Source organism: Takifugu rubripes, chromosome 11 (assembly GCF_901000725.2).
Source record: "Takifugu rubripes chromosome 11, fTakRub1.2, whole genome shotgun sequence".
Classification (NCBI taxonomy): domain Eukaryota; kingdom Metazoa; phylum Chordata; class Actinopteri; order Tetraodontiformes; family Tetraodontidae; genus Takifugu; species Takifugu rubripes.
This window is the reverse complement of record NC_042295.1, coordinates 4,828,259-4,849,124: the sequence shown is the minus strand read 5'-3', so window position 1 is coordinate 4,849,124 and position 20,866 is coordinate 4,828,259. Positions and strand designations below refer to the sequence as shown.

General features: G+C 48.5%; 2 protein-coding genes across 13 annotated transcripts in view; one reads left to right on the top strand and one right to left on the bottom strand.

Annotated features, from left to right (window-relative positions):
* The window catches only part of veph1 (ventricular zone expressed PH domain-containing 1), a 61,889-nt gene extending 48,785 nt beyond the window's left edge, over window positions 1-13,104 (top strand). For 6 of the 10 annotated variants that reach the window (XM_029843693.1, XM_029843697.1, XM_029843695.1 and 3 more), the window contains 5 exons: window positions 1,910-2,044; window positions 9,254-9,371; window positions 10,806-10,939; window positions 12,023-12,076; window positions 12,155-12,337. In XM_029843693.1, coding sequence (XP_029699553.1) covers window positions 1,910-2,044; window positions 9,254-9,371; window positions 10,806-10,939; window positions 12,023-12,076; window positions 12,155-12,337 — 624 coding nt within the window. Of the gene's footprint in view, window positions 1-1,909; window positions 2,045-2,419; window positions 2,573-9,253; window positions 9,372-10,805; window positions 10,940-11,595; window positions 11,738-12,022; window positions 12,077-12,154 lie in introns of those variants that run through there. The other 4 variants (XR_003889976.1, XM_029843691.1, XM_029843698.1 and 1 more) reach the window with 4 other exon arrangements.
* A 1,326-nt stretch (window positions 13,105-14,430) lies between these two features.
* Window positions 14,431-20,615, bottom strand: ccnl1a (cyclin L1a). Of its 3 annotated transcripts, XM_029843701.1 has the most exons (11): window positions 20,226-20,613; window positions 19,981-20,055; window positions 19,389-19,498; window positions 18,864-19,039; window positions 17,871-17,991; window positions 17,721-17,785; window positions 16,077-16,176; window positions 15,895-15,999; window positions 15,555-15,805; window positions 15,395-15,487; window positions 14,431-15,322 (listed from the first exon to the last, which is right to left on the bottom strand). In XM_029843701.1, the coding sequence occupies exons 4-11, from the start codon at window positions 18,974-18,976 to the stop codon at window positions 14,884-14,886; spliced, it is 1,287 nt and encodes a 428-aa protein (XP_029699561.1). In that variant the 5' UTR covers window positions 18,977-19,039; window positions 19,389-19,498; window positions 19,981-20,055; window positions 20,226-20,613; the 3' UTR covers window positions 14,431-14,883. The 3 variants fall into 3 exon arrangements, with proteins under 3 accessions (XP_029699561.1, XP_003976321.1, XP_029699562.1); XM_003976272.3 differs by lacking the exon at window positions 18,864-19,039 and having other exon boundaries at window positions 20,226-20,615; XM_029843702.1 differs by lacking the exon at window positions 20,226-20,613 and having other exon boundaries at window positions 19,000-19,039.
* Window positions 20,616-20,866: the final 251 nt, after the last annotated feature.

Below are 20,866 nucleotides of genomic sequence, written 5' to 3'. Positions count from 1 at the left end.
TGCCACTGTCGGGCGGATTCACCAGCATCCTGACAGTGGTAGACCGTTTCAGCAAGATGGCCCACTTTGTGCCCCTACCCAAGCTTCCATCGGCCAAGGAGACGGCCGAACTAGTTCTACAGCACATATTTCAGCTCCACGGCCTTCCGTCTGATGTGGTCTCTGATTGGGGTCCCCAGTTCACATCCATATTCTGGCGGGAGTTCTGCAGCCTCATCGGGGCCACCGTAAGCTTGTCCTCTGGTTTCCACCCCCAATCCAACGGCCAATCGGAGAGGATGAATCAAGAGATGGAGACGGTGCTTCGCTGCATGGCGTCCAGAAACCCCACCACTTGGTCCAAGCAGCTACTGTGGGTAGAATACGCCCACAACACCTTAACCAGCTCTGCCACGGGACTTTCCCCCTTCCAGTGCGCCTACGGCTTCCAGCCGCCGCTGTTTCCGGCCCTGGAGAAGGAAGCTTCCTGTCCGTCCGTCAAGGCCTTCATCCACCGTTGCCGCCAGACCTGGACCCAGGCCAGGGCTGCTCTCCTACGGGCTGCTGACCGTTACTCGACGGCCGCCAGCCGCTGTAGTTCCCAGGCTCCCAAGTACCAGGTGGGCCAGAAAGTATGGCTCTCGACCCGAGACCTTCCCTTGAGGGTGGAGTCTAAGAAGCTGGCGCCCAAGTTCATCGGGCCGTTTGTTATTGTGAAGGTCGTCAACCCTGCGGCTGTCAGACTCAAGCTGCTCCGGACCATGCGGATCCACCCAACCTTCCATGTCTCGAGGGTCAAGCCGGTTCGTGAAAGTCCATTGATGCCTGCTTCTGAGCTGCCACCACCTCCACGGATTATTGATGGGGGTCCTGCCTTCACAGTTCGCCGCCTAATTCGCTCCCGCCGCCATGGAAGGGGTCTTCAGTATCTCGTAGACTGGGAGGGATACGGCCCAGAGGAGAGGTCATGGGTCCCGGCCCGTCACATCCTGGATGCACAGCTCATCCGCGAGTTCCATCGCTGTCACCCTGACCAGCCCTCCAAGATCCCCAATGCTGTTGGGGGTGCCAATTTAGAGACCCTGTCATCCGAGGCATCCAGCGATGAGGAAGCTGAGACGGGGTCCTCAGAAGAATTTTAATTTTAGATTTAGAATTAATTTTAATTTTAATAAGATTATGGTGATTCACCGCTCCCCTGCTCTGTGCTTGGTGAACTTAACCATGGAACAGAGACTACCTCTATAGAGTTAAATATGTTATTGTTGGTGGATGAGGGTTCTATGGAAGCGGCAGAGAGGTGTGTTAGACTACAACTCTGCATCCTGATCTGGACCCTGGTTTGTCAGGTCACATTGGGTCTAATAAAATTGCCCAAGTTACTAGAGATGAGGGAGGCACCATCCTGGGTGGGATGGACACTGTCTCTCCTAATCAGACCAGGTTTTCCCCAAAAACTGTTCCAATTGTCTACAAAGGACACCTGATTTTTGGGGCACCACCATGACGGCCAGCAACGAAGCGACGACATGCGACTAAACATTTAATTGCTGGCCAGTTTGGGGAGAGGAAGTTTTGTGTAGTTGCACACCACCTCTGTTAATTTTGGTAACCTCCGACTGACGAAGCCGGGTGTCGTTTGCTCCGACATGAATAATAACTTTACTGAATTTACATTTACTTCTCGCCAGCAGCTTTAGATTGGCTTCTATGTCGCCCACTCTGGCCCCCGGAATGCACTTAACTATGGTCGCTGGAGTAGGCTTCACGTAGCGCAAAACAATTACCAGGGTCGGTTTCTCAGCGGGTGTGCAGCGGGAGCTGAATGATTTCCATTTTTTTTATCCAATGTCTAATATGTGATATTTCCTTTTCCTCTCCTATAATTACTCTCCTTGTCTTTTCTCATGGTCACATTTCTTTGGCTCAGTGTAAGTCCAGCATTCCTCTGTGCTCCAAGGACGATGGTGTGGAGAAACTGTCTTCACTCTGGGAGAAGATACAGCTGAAAGGAGCGCACAGCTTTCCAATGACCATGACGCAGCACGCCACACTGCATCAAAAGGTACCAGAGTTCTCTGTTCTGCCAAACGGTGCACTGTGAATGTAGAACAAAAACTGTTTTTAGTTAGTTACAGGCACGCACACACACACACACATGCAGTTATGCTGCTGTCATCCAGTCACAGCAGTGGAAGAAAACATTGACCTGACATTTGTTACTGCAGAAACCAGGAGGGATTTTTAACATTTTGAAGAACTGATTTGATTTAACTGTCAAAGGTCACCGTTGCTACTGCTGCTGCTTACATTCTCTGTTTCTTCTTGTTTTAAAATTGCTGCCTCAGACTCTGCTCATCAACAGCTTTACTTCTCATTTTGTTCCTCCTTTGTTGTTATTTCTTGTGTAGTTTTTATGCCCCCCCGTATTCATCTACAGGTATCACTGCCTTGAGAGCTGCATGCTGCCCTACTGACCTCCAACCCCACTGACCCACTCAACTCGACTCTACCGGCAGCTTATTTTACTTAATATAATGTATTTCTGTGTGTATTTCTTTATTCTACCTATTCTCTCCTCTGCCTGTCCTCTCCCTTCTCCTCTCTCTCTACCCAGCTGACCATCAGCAGGAGGGTCCCCCTACATGAACTCTGTAAAGCGCCTAGAAACAATTTTGATTGTAACAGACGCTATACAAATAAAGATTGATTGATCAGTCTGCATACACACCTCACTGGAGTCTCAAAGTGCATCAGTCCCAGTTTGAGGTCAGCAGATCAGTGGATTTCTTTATTCATTTAATCTTCAAGGACCTGCTGCCCCCCTCCTGGGCTACCACCTTATCGTGGTGGAGGGGTTTGCATGTCCCAATGATCCTAGGAGCTCCGTGGTCTGGGGCTTTATGCCCCTGGTAGGTCCACCCAATGCAGAGAGGTCCTAGGTGAGGGATCAGACAAAGCGTAGCCCAGGACCCCCTAATGATGAGTAACAATATCGGTTCCAAGTTTCACTTGCCTGGATGCGGGTCACCGGGGCCCCCTCCTGGAGCCAGGCCTGGGGGCGGGGCACTTTGGCGAGCGCCTGGTGGCCGGACCTCTGCCCATGGAGTCTGGCCGGGCACAGCCCGAAGAGGCAACACGGGACCCCCTTGGGCTCACCACCTGCAGGAGGGGCCAAGGGGGTCAGTTACATTGTGTGTTGGGTGGCGGCCGAAGGCAGAGACCTTGGTGGTCTGATCCCCGGCTGCAGAAACTAGCTCTAGGGACATGGGATGTGAAATGGAATTTGAGTGCAAAAGGAAGGGTTGAAATGGAAATTTAGGTAGGGTGTGGTGAAGACTGGGGGAGCAGAGGAGTCCGTTTGCCACCTCATGCATTTACAGGAAACAAAGGGGCCCTGAGGTTCAAAGGAGACCTGCGTCAAACAACTGAGGAGGGGGACATTCTCAGCCATTCAACTTCTTGCGCCGGCCGAAACACATGCTGTGGAGGCACCAAACACATGCGGTGCATGCAGCGCACACCTGCTGTGAAGACATCCTGTGTCCACGCCTCGGAGGCGGGCCTTCGGCTATATAAGATCAGAACTGTTTACATTTAGGGAGAGATCTCTCTGCATGCATCCGTGTATGTATCCTGACCGACTGACTGGAATAAACCATCTCCTACGCAATAACTTAGATTCATCATTTACTTCTCCAAACGGCTAAAATTCTGCGACAGGATGTCACCTCTCTGATGGGAAAGGAGCCTGAGCTGGTGCTCAGAAGTTCCGACTTGATATAGTTGGCCTCACCTCAACGCATAGCAAAGGCTCTGGAACCAGTCTTCTCGAGAGGGGTTGGACTCTACCACTCTGGAGTTGCCAATGGTGAGAGGCGATGGGCAGGGGTGGCAATTCTTGTTGCCCCTAGCTCAGTGCCTGTATATTGGAAATTACCCTGGTGGATGAGAGGGTAGCCTCTCTTCACCTTCGGGTGGGGGGACGGATCCTGACTGTTGTTTGGGCCTATGATCCAAACAGCAGTTCAGCGTATCCACCCTTTTTGGAGTCTTTAGAGGGAGTGCTGGAGAGTGCTATTTCTGGGGGCTCCCTCGTCCTCCTGGGTGACTTCAATGCTCACGTTGGCAGTGACAGTGTGACCTGGAGAGGTGTGATTGGGAAGAACGGTCCCCCTGATTTGAACCCGAGTGGTGTTTTGTTGTTGGACTTCTGTGCTCGTCTCAGATTGTCCATTACAAACACCTTGTTCAGGCATAAAGGCGTCTACATGTGCACTTGGCACCAGGACACTTTAGGCTGCAGATCGATGATTGACTTTGTGGTTGTGTCATCGGATTTGCGCCCGCATGTTCTGGACACCCGGGTGAAGAGAGGGGCAGAGCTGTCAACTGATCACCACCTGGTGGTGAGTTGGCTCCGATGTTGGGGAAAGATGCCGGACAGACCCGGCAGACCCAAATGTATTTTGAGGGTCTGCTGGAACACCTGGCAGAGTCTCCTGTCAGAAGGAGCTTCAACTCACACCTCCGGGAGAGCTTTGACCATATCCCAGGGGAGGCAGGGGACATTGAGTCCGAGTGGACCATGTTCCATGTCTCCATTGTTAAGGCAGCTGACCAGTGCTGTGGCCGCAAGGTGGTTGGTGCCTGTCGTGGCGGCAATGCCCGAACCCACTGGTGGACACCAGCGGTGAGGGATGCCGTCAAGCTGAAGAAGGAGTCGTATCGGGCTTACTGGCCTGTGGGACTCCTGAGGCAGCAGATAGGTACCGGTAGGCCGAGCGGAGTGCAGCTACGGCGGTTGCCGAGGCAAAGACCCATGCATGGGAAGAGTTCGGTGAGGTCATGGAGAACAACTTTCGGACAGCCTTGAAAAGGTTCTGGACCACCATCTGGCATCTGAGGAAGGGGAAGCAGTGCACTGTCAACGCTGTGTATAGTGGCGATGGTGTGCTGCTAACCTCAACTCGGGATCAGTGGATGGAATACTTCGAGGACCTCCTTAATCCCACTGATGCGCCTTCCAGTGAGGAAGCAGGGCCCGGGGACCTGGGGACAGGCTCTTGTATCTCCGGGGCTGAAGCTGCCGAGGTAGTCAAAAAACTCCTTGGTGGCAAGGCCCTGGGGGTGGATGAGATCTGCTCAGAGTTCCTGTCATGGTTGACTCGACTCTGCAACATCGTGTGGACATCGGGGGCGGTGCCGCTGGATTGGCAGACTGGGGTGATAGTCCCTCTTTTTAAGAAGGGGGACCGGAGGGTGTGTTCCAACTATAGGGGGATCACACTCCTCAGCCTCTCTGGTAAGGTCTATTCATGGGTACTGGAGAGGAGGGTCCGCCAGATAGTCAAACCTCGGATTCAGGAGGAGCAATGTGGTTTTCGTCCTGGGCGTGGAACAGTGGAACAGCTCTACACCCTCAGCAGGGTCTTCGAGCGTGCATGGGAGTTTGCCCAACCAGTCCACATGTGTTTTGTGGACTTGGAGAAGGCATTCGACCGTGTCCCTCGGGGGTTCCTGTGGGGGGGTTCCTCCGAGAGTATGGGGTGCCTGGCCACCTGATACGGGCCGTCCGCTCCCTGTACAATTGGTGTAAGAGTTGGGTCCGCATTGCTGGCAGTAAGTCGAACTTGTTTCCAGTGAGGGTTGGTCTCCGCCAGGGCTGCCCTTTGTATCCGATTCTGTTCATAACTTTTATGGACAGAATTTCTAGGCACAGTCATGGTGTTGAGGGGGTCCGGTTTGCAGTAATGCGGACTCTGCACCGGTCCGTTGTGGTGAAGAGAGCTGAGCCAAAAGGCAAAGCTTTCGATTTACCGGTCCATCTTCGTTCCTACCCTCACCTATGGTCATGAGCTTTGGCTTATGACCGACAGAACAAGATCACGGGTACAAGCGGCCAAAATGAGCTTCCTCTGTAGGGTGGCTGGGCTCTCCCTTAGAGATAGGGTGAGAAGCTCTGCCATCCGGGAGGAGCTTGGAGTAGAGCCGCTGCTCCTCCGCGTTGAGAGGAGCCAGATTAGGTGGCTTGGGCTTCTAGTTAGGATGCCCCCTGGACGACTCCCTGGTGAGGTGTTCAGGGCATTTCTCTCCGGTACGAGGCCCCCAGGAAGACCCAGGACACGTTGGAGAGACTATGTCTCTCGACTGGTCTGGGAATGCCTATGGATCCCTCCGGACGAGCTGGAAGAAGTAGCTGGGGAGAGGGAAGTCTGGGCCGCTCTGCTTAGGCCCCTGCGACCCGACCCCGGATAACGGTAGAGGATGGTATGGTATGGTATGGTATGGTATGGTATGGTATGGTATGGTATGGTATGGTATGGTATGGTATGGTATGGACCTGCTGCCACCACCATCATCACCACCATCCACAGGGGAGATGGACCTTCTGGGCGACCTTGAGTGTTCCCTTTATTTCTGGTGGAGATTTAGTTTCCCTTCGTGTCTCTTCCATTAAGTTTAGAGTGATGAGGAACCTGAGCCACCCTTTCGTCTCCTCTGAAGCCATCAGCTTTCTCACAGCTGTCTTGGTGCCCTCCCACACTTGTCTCCTCACTCGCTGAGTTTGTGAGGACGAGCTGCTCCAGGCAGATTTCCAAATGTCATATTCCCTTCACCCTGGACTGTAGAGCAGGGAGCAGCAACAGCAATGAACCAGTGATGGACCTGCACACACACACATACATACAGACACACACACACTACATACCGTATTTTCCACGACTATAAGGCGCACCTAAAACACTGAGATTTTCTTAAAAATTGACGGTGCGCCTTATAATATGGTGCGCCTTGTGTGTGGACTGAGTTCCGAAATCTGCTGTGCGCCTTTGGTGGGTGCACTACGGTAAACGCTCCGCCAATCGATTAGCGGCACACCTACGCGTAAGGATCCCATAAAATGGCGCCGGTCAAGCGAGACGCGTATGAATGAGGCTGACTGAAACTGCAGGCCATCGAATATGCGGCTGAAAATGGCAATCAAGCAAACTTAGTGTTTTCGCTTTATGAGGCGGCGGCATCTCTCCATACGCGCAAGGACAACTGTTGCGCAGCGGTGCCCGCGGATTACCAGGAGAGGGTGGCTATCTTCCGCACCCACTGCCGCAACAAGATAACCGCGCCCAGCCACATCACCAACATGGATGAGATCCCTCTGACTTTTGACATCCCTTTGACCCACAAAGTGGAGAAAAAGGGACCAGCACGGTGGCGATAAGCACAACGGGGCACAAGAAGTCGTCGTTCACCGTGGTTCTCGGCTGCCACGGAAACGGACAGAGCGCTGGATGACGGAAAACGAACACTCCTTCACAAAGACTATGAGGCAGCGGCGAGCAAGATATGCCACCATATGCGGGTGGATTGTAAACGCAGGGGCTATGATACCGTGTTCATGTATTGTAAGAGCTTTCACAAAATCAACACTGAACCGGAACCGGTTGGTGAGTCCGATTCAGATGATTAAGAAGAGGAATTCGGGATGTTGGACAGTGAAATTGTGCAGCTGTTTAATTGAGATACAGAAGATGAAAACTTTGATGGTTTTGTGGCGGAAGAATGAATATTTTGTTCAATAAATGTGTCGAAACTCACTGTTTTACTTCCGTTGTCATTTTTTACTGTATGTTTCAGCATGCGCCTAATAATACGGTGCGCCTTATGTACAGAAATAGCACCCATAACTGAGACTGCGCCTTTTAATATAGTGCGCCTTATGGTCGTGAAAATACGATACATATATACATACATACATACATACACACACACACACACACACACACACACACACACACACACACACATACATACATACATACATACACTCTCTTTCTCTCTCTATCTCTGGACTGAGGGGGGCTGGATGGAGTGGAGCAGCAGGATAAACGAGAACCAGGTGTGCTATTTGCAGCCTGAAAAGTGCAGCCTGGACGTGCGTCACGGAACTCTGTGGTCTTCAGGACAAACATGTTGAGAAATCCTGATTGTAATTTCTTTGGAAAAATTGACAAGACTGAGGCCACAATGGAGGGCAATCAACATGTGGACCATAGAGGAAAATGCACTCACATAAAGGCCCCTGGTCTACACCAGATGGGCCACTTCCATTGTGGTTATCAGGTCTTGCTCAACAACACACGAAAATCAGAATTTGACAAAACTAACAAGAAAACAACAATTTCACAGGAGCTGCTGATATCATCAACTACAAATCACATTTAAAATGAATCTGTTTAATATCTGTACAAACTATTCATCATCAGTGACACAGTACCAAAATACTCATTTTTCTTGCAATTTAAGGACCATTCTGAGAAGTGAGCACATTTTGGCTGGTCCTCACAACTTCAAAGAACTGTCTGAGGGTTGAGAGATGGTTTAAAGGATCAGGTCAGAATTGCGTCAGTGTGGGAAAAGGGTTTTTTCATTACTGACACTCATGGATACGTGTCCATGAAATGTTGGAGCTGTTAAGTTCCTCTCAGGTTAGTGTGTGTGTGTGTGTGTGTGCGTGTGCGTGTGTGTGTGTGTGTGTGTGTTCCATCAGATGATTTACCTTCCCATCTAGATAACTTGGAAATGACTGCTCCCCTGTGATCAGAGGCCTAACTCCATCCTACTTGGGGGAGCTAGTGACACTTTATCAGCCCAATAGACCACTCCGCACTCACAATGCTGGTCTACTTGTGGTCCCCAGAGTCTCTAGGGGTAGAATGGGGGTCCGAACATTTAGCTACCAGGCCCCCCCTGCTGTGTAACCGGCTCCCTGTCCAGGTACGGGAGGCTGACTCCATATCTGCTTTTAAGATTAGACTTAAAACCTACCTCTTTGAAAAGCTTATTGTCACTAATTCTGTAGTTCCAGTTACTATCCTAGACAGACAAATTATCATACTTATTTTACTTAATATAATGTATTTCTGTATGTTCTACCTATTCTCTCCTCTACCTGTCCTTTCCCCTTCTCCTCTCTCTCTACCCAGCCGGCCATCAGCAGGAGGGTCCTCCTACATGAGCCTGGGCCTGCTCAAGGTTTCTTCCTGTTAAAGGGGAGTTTTTCCTTGCCACTGTTGCTTGTTGGGGGTCAGGCCCTGGGATTCTGTAAAGCGCCTAGAATCAATTTTGATTGTAACAGACGCTATACAAATAAAGATTCCTTGTTCCCCTGTGTTCACCTGAGTTCCTCTGTAATCGCCTGTGTTCACCTGAGTTCCTCTGTAATCGCCTGTGTTCCCCTATCTTCACCTGTATCTTCCATGTCTGTCTTCAGGACCTGGACAGCCTCCAGATTGAGCTGGAGGAGGTGCGCTTCTTAGACCTGTTTGCCTACAGTGAGGAGGGGGGTGGCTGGCTGTGTTTCATGTGCAGCAACCCTGAGAAGGCCACAGGTGACACACACACTTCTGTATACCTCCCAAAACCCCGCGCTCCCACCTGTGTTTTTACCACTTGATACTATACTAAGCTGCCGCTTCAGTGCTGATGATGTGGTGATGATGCCCCCCTGTTGTGTGGAATGTGTGGAAGTACACACCTGTGGAGTGATCCTGTAGAGAAACACACTGATGTATTTCAGAGGTGATCTTTAATGACACCTGAAAGTCACCTGACCCGATGGAACATCGTCATTCAGCTGTCAGAAGACAGAAGCATCCGGGTTAAGGTCAGCAGCATCAGCAGCCTGTAAACCTGCTGGCTGGCTCCACAGAAGCACATGGTGTTCCTACTGAAGGTTAAGGTGTTCCCAGAGAAGCTTAAGGTATTCCCAGTAAAGTTTATGGTCTTCCCAGTAAAGCTTAAGGTGTTCCCAGTAAAGATTAAGGTGTTTCCAGTGAAGGTTAAGGTGTTCCCAGTGTAAGTTACAATGTTCCCAGCTTCTCTGCTGTTTCCACTGGTACAGAAATCCCTTTGATGTTGTGCATTCGTCCATGCACGTGCAGCAGCATGGAGTACCTACAGAAGTAGTTGAGCTTTAGGCCTCAATGTAAAACAAGCATGCATGCATGCATGCGCACACCCTCATGCATGCGCACACCCTCATGCATACACACCTAGATTTACTCCCACGTTTACTCTCCTGATTCAAAAATGAGGATCTCCAACTGGACTGAATTCCAGAAAGATACAGCAGATCCAGGAGGCTTTGAAGAGCAGGGAAACATTTGTGTCTCTGGCTGGAACTATGATCCTTTATGAGTCTCAGATGTCAACCTTTAATCCATCGTCCAGCTTCTCTGATGTGTAGAGTTCAGATCCAGCAGCAACACCTGCAGCTGCAGCGCTACACTTGGGCTGGATGCACCACAGCTGCCTGTCAGCAGGGGGCGCTGGTCACGTGAACTCACGCAAACCTTCCCCCACTGTTTTTCGCCTCCTGCTTTGAAGTTGGCGCCAACACGTACTGGGAAGAGAGGGTTAATGAATGGTCATACTGGAACAGAGAAGGTAAACGACTGGTTATACTGGGACCAAGAGGGTTAATGACTGGTTATACTGTGACAGAGGGGTAAATGGACTGGTCATACTGGAACAGAGAGGATAAATGACTGGTTATGCTGGGACAGTTAGGATTAATGACTGGTTATACTGGGACCGAGAGGGTTGCTTTCTTTGAAATCATTTTCCTGGAATTGTTGCTGGGGTGAATTTTCTTCTTGGAGTAAATCAGATCTGGTGACAATATGACATCCAAGTAATTATCGGATGGATGTGATCTGACTCCCTGCTGCTGTTTCTTTTTCACACTGTTGTAGTGTTAATGAGTGTCTGAGGTGCGAACTGATGCCACCAGCTGGATCTTTACCTCCTGTGTGACTGTGCAGGTGTGAAGGAGGGGCAGCCTCTGATGGAGGGGAAGCTGAAGGAGAAGCATGTCCGCTGGAAGTTCATCAAGCGCTGGAAGACTCGTTACTTCACCCTGGCAGGAAACCAGCTTCTCTTCAGGAGAGCCAAAGCAGTACGTAGCCAATGAGGACACACACTCACACACATTCACAGGGGGTGGAGCTTCCCAACTGTACGTGTAAGCGTGGGACAGACGGGAAGAACTGAGTCACCTCGCTTGGAACTGAACAATTAAGATTGTGAGCAATATTTCTGTTATAGGAATCAGGAAGTGTGATCAGTCCTTTGCTGACTCCTGTTATGAAATAAAAGGGACCCAAAGAACCTTAATAAATGATTAATTAAGGTTCATAAGCCCAATGTGTTGTAAATATTTATAGCCCATACTCAATCATGACTTATTGTTTTAATCACAAATATTTAGATTACCATCACTACATGTTATAAAATGCTGATTCAGCACATTAAGTTAATAAAAGTTGAATTTATACGAGTGTAAATAATCACGTGTGCAGATGGTCCTGCTCACACAGATGTTACAAACACTGACGTTGTTGCTTTTAGAGATGAGACAATGTGATGTGACCTCATGTTCTGCAGAGACAGCGTCATCAAAGAAAGGCCAATATTTGAGTGTCTCCAGGTGGACGCGGGAACCTTCTTGTTTCCATGGTTATCGTTCATGTTTACATGGAGCTGAAGGAGTTTATGTGAAGCTGGTTGAGCTGTTGCTGAGGGAGGCTGATGTTTCACATTTGCTCCACACAGCTCAGATGAGGAAACACCAACAGTTCTCCGCTCTGGAATAAAGGTTCCTCTGAACAGTCTCTGAAGTCCAGCATGCTCTGCTGGGGTGCACCTGCTGCCACTGACCTTTGACCTCCAGCATGTGTGTTCATCAGCATTAAAGGTCGGAGCAGACGAGGCAGTGATTTACACACAGAACTTCAAATCCATCAGAACGGTGGTGGTGCTGCAGAACAGTCCAGTCTAGACTCAAGATTCTGCCTCAAAAATGGGCTTCCAGGGTCTGGGTCTTTGCTGAGTCACAAGCTAACTGGAGAAATTAGAGGTCAATGTTTCCTTAAACTGACCCTATTCAGTATTATTAAATAATAGTATTTACTGCCATTAGACAGGGTCCCAGAAGATGTTTTTCTTGTTCTCTTCATGTTTCCTCACCCGTCTTCCACAGAAAAATGAGCTGGAGGACGTCCCCATTGAGCTGAGCAAAGTGCAAAGTGTGAAGGTGAGCACAACCTCTTGCCTCAGCTTCAGCAGCACATTAACCCTGTCTGAAGGTTATTGCCTGTCTTTCCTTCTGAAGATTGTAGCCAGGAAGCGACGTGATCGCAGCCTGCCTCGAGCCTTTGAGATCTTCACCGACAGCAAGACGTACGTGCTGAAAGCTCAGGATGAGAAGCACGCAGAGGAATGGCTGCAGTGCATCAATGTGGCCGTGGCCCAGGCCAGAGAGAGGGAGAACCACGAGGCCACCACCTACCTGTGATGCAACAGCTGACCTCTGAGCTCAATGTGAACTGAACGATGAGGAGCTGCTATCTCCTTTAGCAGTAATACTGAGCTAGCAGTGCAGATGCTGACAGAAGAGAACAGCAGACGGGAACTGGTGGAGGAGCAAAGACTGTTAGTTTAGCGTAAAACCTCAAGACAAAGAAAACCCTAACCTGGCTCAGTGTAGGGAGGCAACATGTTTGTATAGAGCTAGAGCCTCAGATTGACAGGTCAGAATGTGAAGTGCGAGGTTCAAGCCCCACCTCCAACACTTACAAGCTAGTCACATCTCAGTTATTTTATTACCAAATGTTATGATCACTGCAATGTTCTGATTCCCTGCAATAATGAATGTGTGGATGTGTGTGGGTGTGTCAGTGTGCATCTGTATGCAGTGGGTGGAGGAAGGAGTTCTGGTTACTGGTACCCTGATTGGTCTTCCAGCGCTTCAAGGATTTAAAAGCTCCACTTGACTTCCAAGATGGCCTCTCCATCTTTCCTCCATGCGGCAGTTCTACATCGTTCCATTTTACCATTATGGAACAGAAGCATTCATGTTTGTAAGCAGCAGTCTGGGGTGAGAGGCCCCTTTCTTTGGCTGATTTCTTTTTCTCCTGTTTTCATGTGAGGAAATTGGAAGATACCCATCTGTATGTTGTTTATTTGTTTGCGAGGCCCGGTCAGGGAACTTAACTTCTTTTGTTTGTTATTTTGGGATGTGCTCACACCTGAAGCAAATAAAGGTTGTTTTTATTTACAAAATGATGGTTGGAGTGTTTGGGTATAGGCCAATTTATGTTACAAACATTTCCCCTAAATTTTTGGTGTGGTGAGATTGTTTTACTTGCTGTGATATGCAAAGATGGAGACTGTGTAAATATTCACCAACACAACCAGAAACTCTTCACAAATCTGAATCTATGTCTGTTTCCTGTTTCATTGGCAGAGGTTTGGGGAGGCGTGTCATCTGACTACAGAGGGGGCAGGATTTAGTTTTCTGGAGATCGCTCATATTGATCTATGAACGTTGTTGACAGGCCGGAGCTGCTCCAGTTCAGATCTGACTCGGTTCTGCCCCTGACTGACTGATCTGCAGCCAGTCTTCTGTTTTTATGATCACTGCTGTGCTTTTATTGAAACCATCATAGAGAAACATGTCCGTCTGTCCCACAGTGTCTGGGGTTGTGCTGGTGCCTTCACTCGGTAGTTTTCTGATCCTTGTGTTTTGATTTGATTTTTTTTATGGTAGACTTCTTTCAGAATTAAATGTTTTTCTTATCTGAGGACAGAATTTACACCAGTGTAAATTGCACCCTGTGCACGGCCAGGGTGAAACCAACATTGAGCAATGCTGGAGGTAACTGCATTTCCTGTGGAGGACATTTTGCATGTTGTCACCCTGGACAGCCCCCTGGACAGACCCTGGGAGACCTATGAACACCAGAGGAGCAGAAGGGCATGTTCAGAGGTCCCTGCTGGACTGGGGAGCTTGGAAAGTGCAGCAGCATCAACAGCTGACACTGACCTTTAGACTGTGAGCTGCTGGCGTTGTCCTTCGGCAGAACCTAAACTCTGAGGGGAGACGGTCGTTTCCCCACCACACCCATTCAGGGTCAAGGAGGCACATGGAGCTTGTTCCCCTTCGTAGTCTGAAGTGAACAGAATGGGTCTGACACACATGGGAGGTGGGGGCAAACATGAGCGACAGGGTTCCGAATGACTGGAGACCCTAGTCTAAAAGATCGTTTAATGTTTCAATTTCAAACCAGAAGATTTCTACTGGAATCACACTTTAGTCTGCAGGACAGAATGTCAGGACTCCCGTTGGACTCACATCTGCACCCTTCTGCGTGTTTGAGGACTGAAAGGAGGGATTTCCTCTCAGAATGCTTATAGTTGCTGCGAGAATCTGAAGGTGAGAAACCTTCATGTGCAGTTAAAGCTCCTGCAAATCTTTGGGGAGTCGGCCCGGGTATTAGACACCTGAACATACCTTGTCCAAGACTGAGTTGTTTCGGTATAAGAGCGCCCCCTGTCGACTCTACACATATTGCGTGAAACCCTTATTTCAAAGAAAGTGCGAGCCAGTGTAATTACTCATTTATTACTCAATAAAAATCGGGACATTAACAAGTGCAGACTACAAACCAGTGTAACAAATCAAAGACAATAAAATGTTTTAAATCAAGTCTGCATCTCCTGCAAAGAAAAAAAATACCTTTTGAAACCATATAAACAGCTTTAGCAATGATCCAAAAATAAGTCACCTGCCTTTCTCGGTGTTCAAACATATCTCCATTACACATTTCATTCTGTCCTTCCAGCCACTCTTTTGCTTTTATAAATCAAAGCATTCATATTTTCAGTGGATCCTGATCCATCTTTACACTGTAAATAAGGTCTGTTTTAAAGTCCACAACTTTATCATGCTAGCGCCGTCAGCGGGAATGAGGAATCACTTAAAAAAAGCCTTTATCTGGAGTTTACCACAGGTTTTGACTGACATCCATTTGGTTTAAACCAGGCGATGGTCCTGGTGGATCAACGTCGGTGCCTGCCGTGGCCCGAGTGCCCGCTGCCGCCGTGGTGTTTGCTCTTGTGGCTGCGTTCCCTCTCCCTGTCATATGACCGAGAGCGCTCCCTCTCCCTTCTCTCGCCGCGGTGGCCAGCGGCTCGCTCGTGTTTGTGTTTCTTTGAGAGTTCATAAGAGCCACGCTCTCGCTCCCGTTCTCTATCTCGATCTCGCTCGACTTTAACTGGAGTGCGCGAGCGTGACCGAGAGCGCTTTCTCTTGTGACTTGACCCGCCGCTGTTCCCATGGCGTCCACTGGCTTTGGAGTCACTGTTGCCATGGTGGCTGGCCTTGGATTTGAGATGGGGGAGGAGGGGTGAGGGCAGATGTCGACGAGGTGATGGACTACGACTGTGAGAGCGCGAGTGTGAACTGTAGGTTCCCGAGTGACTACGCCTGCTGTTGTAACTGAAATGACAGTGACCATGAGAACAGAACTCGGCTAAAAGCAGTAAATGCAGGAGGAGGGGGGTGTCTTACTGTCTGCGAGGGGAGCGGGATCGAGATCTGGAGCGTGATCTAGAGCGACTTCTGCTCCTGCTGTTCCTCCCGATCTTCACGTCCTTCCTCAAACTGGAAGACAAACGAGCATCAGCAACATAGCGGCACACCAGCTGGGGTGCTACTGAGCAAGGCTTACCCGTTGTGCGGACTCTTGCTGATCTGCGTGCGGGTGTCAGGCTCCTTCTTCGCCGCTTTGGCAGTGGGGGGGTTGGGAGACTTCTCTTCTACTTTAACCACATTTGGAGAGCAGGGTTTAGAGGCGGGGGAGAAGCCTCCAACGGCAAGCGCAGGGGTCCCATCAGGATTGAAACCTTTGGCCTTCAGCTTGGCCTCTGCCAGGAACACCTTCCTCCGCTCTACTTCCTTTTCAAGTTGGTCATAGTTGGGCTGCATTAAACAAGAATCTAAATATTAGAAACTTTCACGAGCAAGGCTGAAGGTCTTTGTTTCTTTGGGGAGTGGAAGCCTGAACAGACCTTCTTCCTGCTGTAGAGTCGTAGGGTGGTGACACAGATCTCCTTGATTTCTTCCTCAGTGGCTCCAAAAAGCAGGTACCAATGAGGTCTGCATGGAAGGGGTATCTACACAGGAAAACCACTAGTATACAAGGTGCTCTGGTCTGATTTAGAAATGGCTGCAGTCTAATGTTTGCTCATACCTGCAGAGCTCGGGCAGCAAGGAATATGCAGGCACAGGCGATAGTCTCAGGCTGGAACCTCACAAACACATTAGTCCTCAGGCTATCATTCATGTAGTTCCTAAAATGGACAAAACACTTTGGCTTCACACCTCGACTCATGAAACAACTCTGATTAGCATCTATTTGGCATTATCCTCCATTTACTTTAAGCTAAGCAGCTGATTTACACACATCAATTCAAGAAAGGCTGTTTTAGTGAAACCATTTGGTGCCAAAGTACCCTAACCCAAAATTTGGAATGAACCGTATTTAACTTTGTCCAACTCTCAGGGATCTAGAGGCGACATGTCATAGGTAGAGCATGAACACGTGATCAGGTTGGTGCAGGGTGGTGGGGGTGCATGTGTTGCATGCATGGCAGCTACAGGCTGGAATCAATGACAGGCTGATGCAGCCAAGGCATCAGTGGGACATCCTGAGACATGTGAAGATGATGTTGAGCCCAATGGAGGACGAGTGTCCTAATGTGCTCCGACTATGCTGGCAACCGGCAACTGAGACTGAACATGAAACCATGAAGAAAACAAGAATAAATGTCCATAATGTGATGGAAAACAGGAAGGGGACAAGACCTACAGAAGCAATGTTCACCCCCAAAACTTCATGCACATTTTCAGGGACCATGACTGTTGAGGTAAATTCAGCCATGACAGAGTGAAACCTCCATGTTTTGCTCGTCAGCGGACCCTCGTCCGTCTGTGGCTCTGAGGTTTTTTATAGGTGCTGCACATGAATTCCTTCCTGTCCAAGCTGCTTTAACAGACGTAACCTGAAGCGACTGCTATGAATGAGCCTGCTAACTCAACGCTAACAATCATGGGCCACTGATTTAGACTGCCGAGAGCCATCCTGGGGGGCCAAAGCTGAGAACTGGATCAGCCTGTAAGACAGACACACGTCTGGACACCATGTCAGTGTGGAAGGACACAGTGTACAATGGTGTATATACACTATAAATCTGAAGTAGGCAGCTCAAAAAAGGTTAGTTTACTTTACAGCTAAATGCAAGTAAACTAGGAAAAATGTATGTGTAGCTACTTGACACAAGTATTAGTCACATCCTTGTAGCAAGACCAAAAAAATACAAATCCTTTGACCCCAAGAGAAAACAAGATGATGGCAGCTGTACGGAAAGGCCCGCCCCCTTCAGTGAATCTTGACATTGGGATTGGCTGTCAGGGCGGGAGCAGCCAGCCAATGGGGGCAGCTTGCCGAGTTCATGTGGTTGGAGTAGGCAGAGTTCAGAGGTTCTTTATGTGACTTACCAGCACGGACTACCCTTTAATCAAAGAGTAGAGAGAAAGGACAAAGTTAAACCGTGTTCACAGCATCATCATTCAAAAGAATTATCATTCAGAAGACGCGATAAGGGGAAGACAGGGGGACACACCATGGCCTGCCCCATCACATGACAGAGCGGGTGGAAAGGTGAGGTCTCGGTCAGACCTGGGCTAAATACTTTAATAGGTGTCCAGGCACAGTTTGACACGGTCAGACACCAAAGCATCTGCAAGCATTTCAACCATTTAAAACTGATTTGGCCCAGGTCTGTTTGCACTTCCATGACAGACTGCTCCTGCTGTAGAGATGTTGGGAACTCACCAGGCCGTCTGGACCAGGATCTGATTCTTCTCGCACTCCAGCACCTGAAGGTACATGACGATGATCTGGAACAAAGACAGGCATGTTCAGGCGCAGCGGTCAACCATAGGCGTATAACACACCTTCAGACTACAGGTGTGAGCAACTCACCTTGTGTGGGTGCTTGACGTGCACACAGAAGCCCAGCTCCTTCAGGACCCGCCGCTCAGCTTTGATGACTTGGTTTTTGGTATTAATGTAGTTCTGATCAAGTATCAATGGACTTGGAGTCCTGGTTTGTAAAGGAATCAAAATAAAATCATGTTTCTCTCCTTAAAAGTAAATGTGCCCTTTGGACTTAATCAACTTTTTTTTCCTTTCCAACCAACTCGGAGCAGCTAGTTTCTCTCTGAATGCCTGACAGTTTGTGGGGGTTTGAGACTCCTGTGGTTCCAGTAAAAACTTTGGGATCAGATAGTCCTCAACCACATCACCCAGTGTCACAGCTTTAACAGAAATATCAAATCACCATTTCAGTCTTTAAGGCCACATGAGAATCTGACAGTATTGTCTACAGCTCCCAGTGAGACAGTGGCATTCGCCTTCAACTTTCCCAACACCAAAATTCAACATATACATCCTACTGTACAAATGGATGTATCCCATTACCACTCACAGAACACGACATCCAAGTCATACTCCTTTCAAGGTCACAACCTTTTATTGCACACGGGGGAACTTAAATATTTTATAACTATTTTATAAAACAGAAATATGTGGAACTGTATATTTAGAGGCAGTCAGCCAAAACTCTCACCTGTTTTCAGATTTACAGGTACACTTACATGGAAAACTGCTCCAGGTATTGAAACTCACTGTTCCTACATGTACCTTTACTCAGCAGTACTTTAACATACTGCACTTCCTGTCTGAGCCAAAGCAGCAACCTCAATGATGACTTTGAGGTGAGATTTCTAGAAAAGCCATGAGCAACAGTTGGTGAACGGATTCATGCTCTTAAAGCACACAGGAAATGCATGGTGAGGAGCAGTCAAAGACTACATTACCCAACAGTCCACAGATTGATGGACAGCTACCCAAAAGTTTAAGACTGAACCACAGAAGTCCTCAAGGTGCCCCAGGGGCCAAGGACCTTCGGCCAACCTGTCATCCCCGATCCCAGTGGCCCACGGTGGCTCAGACCATGGGCGTCTCCCGCAGGAGGGGTGGGGTGGCCCTGGGGGAGGAGAGAGCCCCCATTGCACCATGGTTGTCATGCCGACTGCTTCATCTTACGTACCATTCCACATCACCCAGGCTTTGGTAAATGTAGCTGGTCGCTGTTAGTTGGTTGCAAGGGAAAAAAAAGCCAAGTTAATGCCAGGGCCTATAGTACAGACATGTACAGAGTACTTTAATGACAAAGGCACACATGTGAATGCTGTAATGCCTCTGTAGTGTGCAAAAGAGCACTCCACTGTTCAGTGAGATAGCAAATCAGTGAAATCAAGCTTGCATGTGGACAACTACACTTCAGAAACTGAAAAACTTTAAAATGGTTGAGTACATGATCAACAGAAAGGTACATCACAGTAAAAACAGGTTAACATTGTATATTTCAGAAATGGACACTGAACAAATGAAAACATTGAATTGTTGATCAATCCAAGAGTAGATGTAGATACTTACTTTTTGCCTCTGAGCTGTCGTAGGTGGTGGAAAACATTGATGACATCTCGTATTCGACGTGGTGCTTCTTCGATCTTGGAGGCCAGGTTTATACACGCCATGGCAACAATCTGGAAAAGAATGACACCAAGTAGATTTAGAGGCCACCTTAAATGACAGTTAGGACAATCACCCACATCCTGACATCCTTCACGTAGTGTTTCCATAACAACATATCCTGAGTCACCTTCTAGAGCAGCTGCCGCTATAGACACTGAGATATATATCTATATATATATATATATATATCTATATATATATATATATATCTATATATATATAGATATATATATATACACACACAACTACACCTATAAAACAACCCTACGTCACATGGGTAAACGCACTATTTTTCACTTCATCTAAAGCACAAATACATGTGGAATTGTTTTAGTTGCCTATTAATGACTCTAGGCGTATTGTCTTTGTTCACAAACTGGAGCTACAACGTATCGGTAACATGGCTGCCACAAACGTAACCACAACGCAAAGCTAAGCTAGCACTGACACGTAATCTCGGGCTCACAATCGTTCGAATTCCGCCCAGACTTACCTCAAAACTGTGCTTGACGAAGGACTTTGAGTAGAAAAAACGATGAAACAACACCTGTCCCGTTGCCATCGCAACCTGTCGACGAGAATACAGGATGACTTTGCTGCTCCGGCTAACTAAGGCAGGCCAGCACAATGGATAGGCGCCATTTTAACCCATTCACATTAGCGCCAATGCTAACGTTAGCGAAATGCTATCAACAAGGTAATACGGCTTTTCGAGGAGAATGGTTGACAACATGATACCTGGGGTAACCGGAGGAGAATACCCGCTGATTGAATCAGTTCACATCCCAGAATACGAAGGTCGGTTTCTGTATTCAAGTCGAGGCCATCGAGCATCGATGGCGTCGGAGAAAGCCTTTCGTCGGGTATAAGCGAATTGTCGATGGTGAGGAATACTTCTGCGTAAACTTTATCTCCAATGAGGATGCCATCGTTGTTGGTGGAAGCATTCGAAGATACAGAAAGAGGACCCGCGGCCATATTCTGGAGGGAAAAGTAGTCGTTAAAAAGCTAACACGCAGCCGGCCTCGACGCAACGTTTTTCAGCTTTCCGAGTGCCTGGCAGTGACGTCACCGCGGTACAAGGAACGTTCGTGCTCCGGCAACGTGACTCGTGAGCACATCCGCACCGCGCGCCCTCCACCCTGTTCTTCATTTGTGGTTAATGTGGCCGCTGTCCTCTATGGGTCATTACTGCCTCCTGCTGGTGTGACACAGTCATATGTTATAAATATTAATAGAAATAACTGTTGTTACTGTACACAGAAGTAGAATGACAACTCATCTTTCTATCGCAGCGGTTGTTCACAGACGCATTCGTTTGAAATGTTATTAAGATTACGTAAAAGGCACAGGAGTAAACGCCACCGGAGCAACCGTAA

Bases quoted from the DNA above. Each gene is read 5' to 3' on its own strand.
- ccnl1a (XM_003976272.3), bottom strand. From the start codon at position 20,465: ATGGCCGCGGGTCCTCTTTCTGTATCTTCGAATGCTTCCACCAACAAC. The intron at 17,786-17,870 runs GTGAGTTGCTCA...TCTTTGTTCCAG, and splicing joins ACGTCAAGCACCCACACAAG to ATCATCGTCATGTACCTTCA. The intron at 16,000-16,076 runs GTATGAGCAAAC...TTTCCTGTGTAG, and splicing joins TTGCTGCCCGAGCTCTGCAG to ATACCCCTTCCATGCAGACC.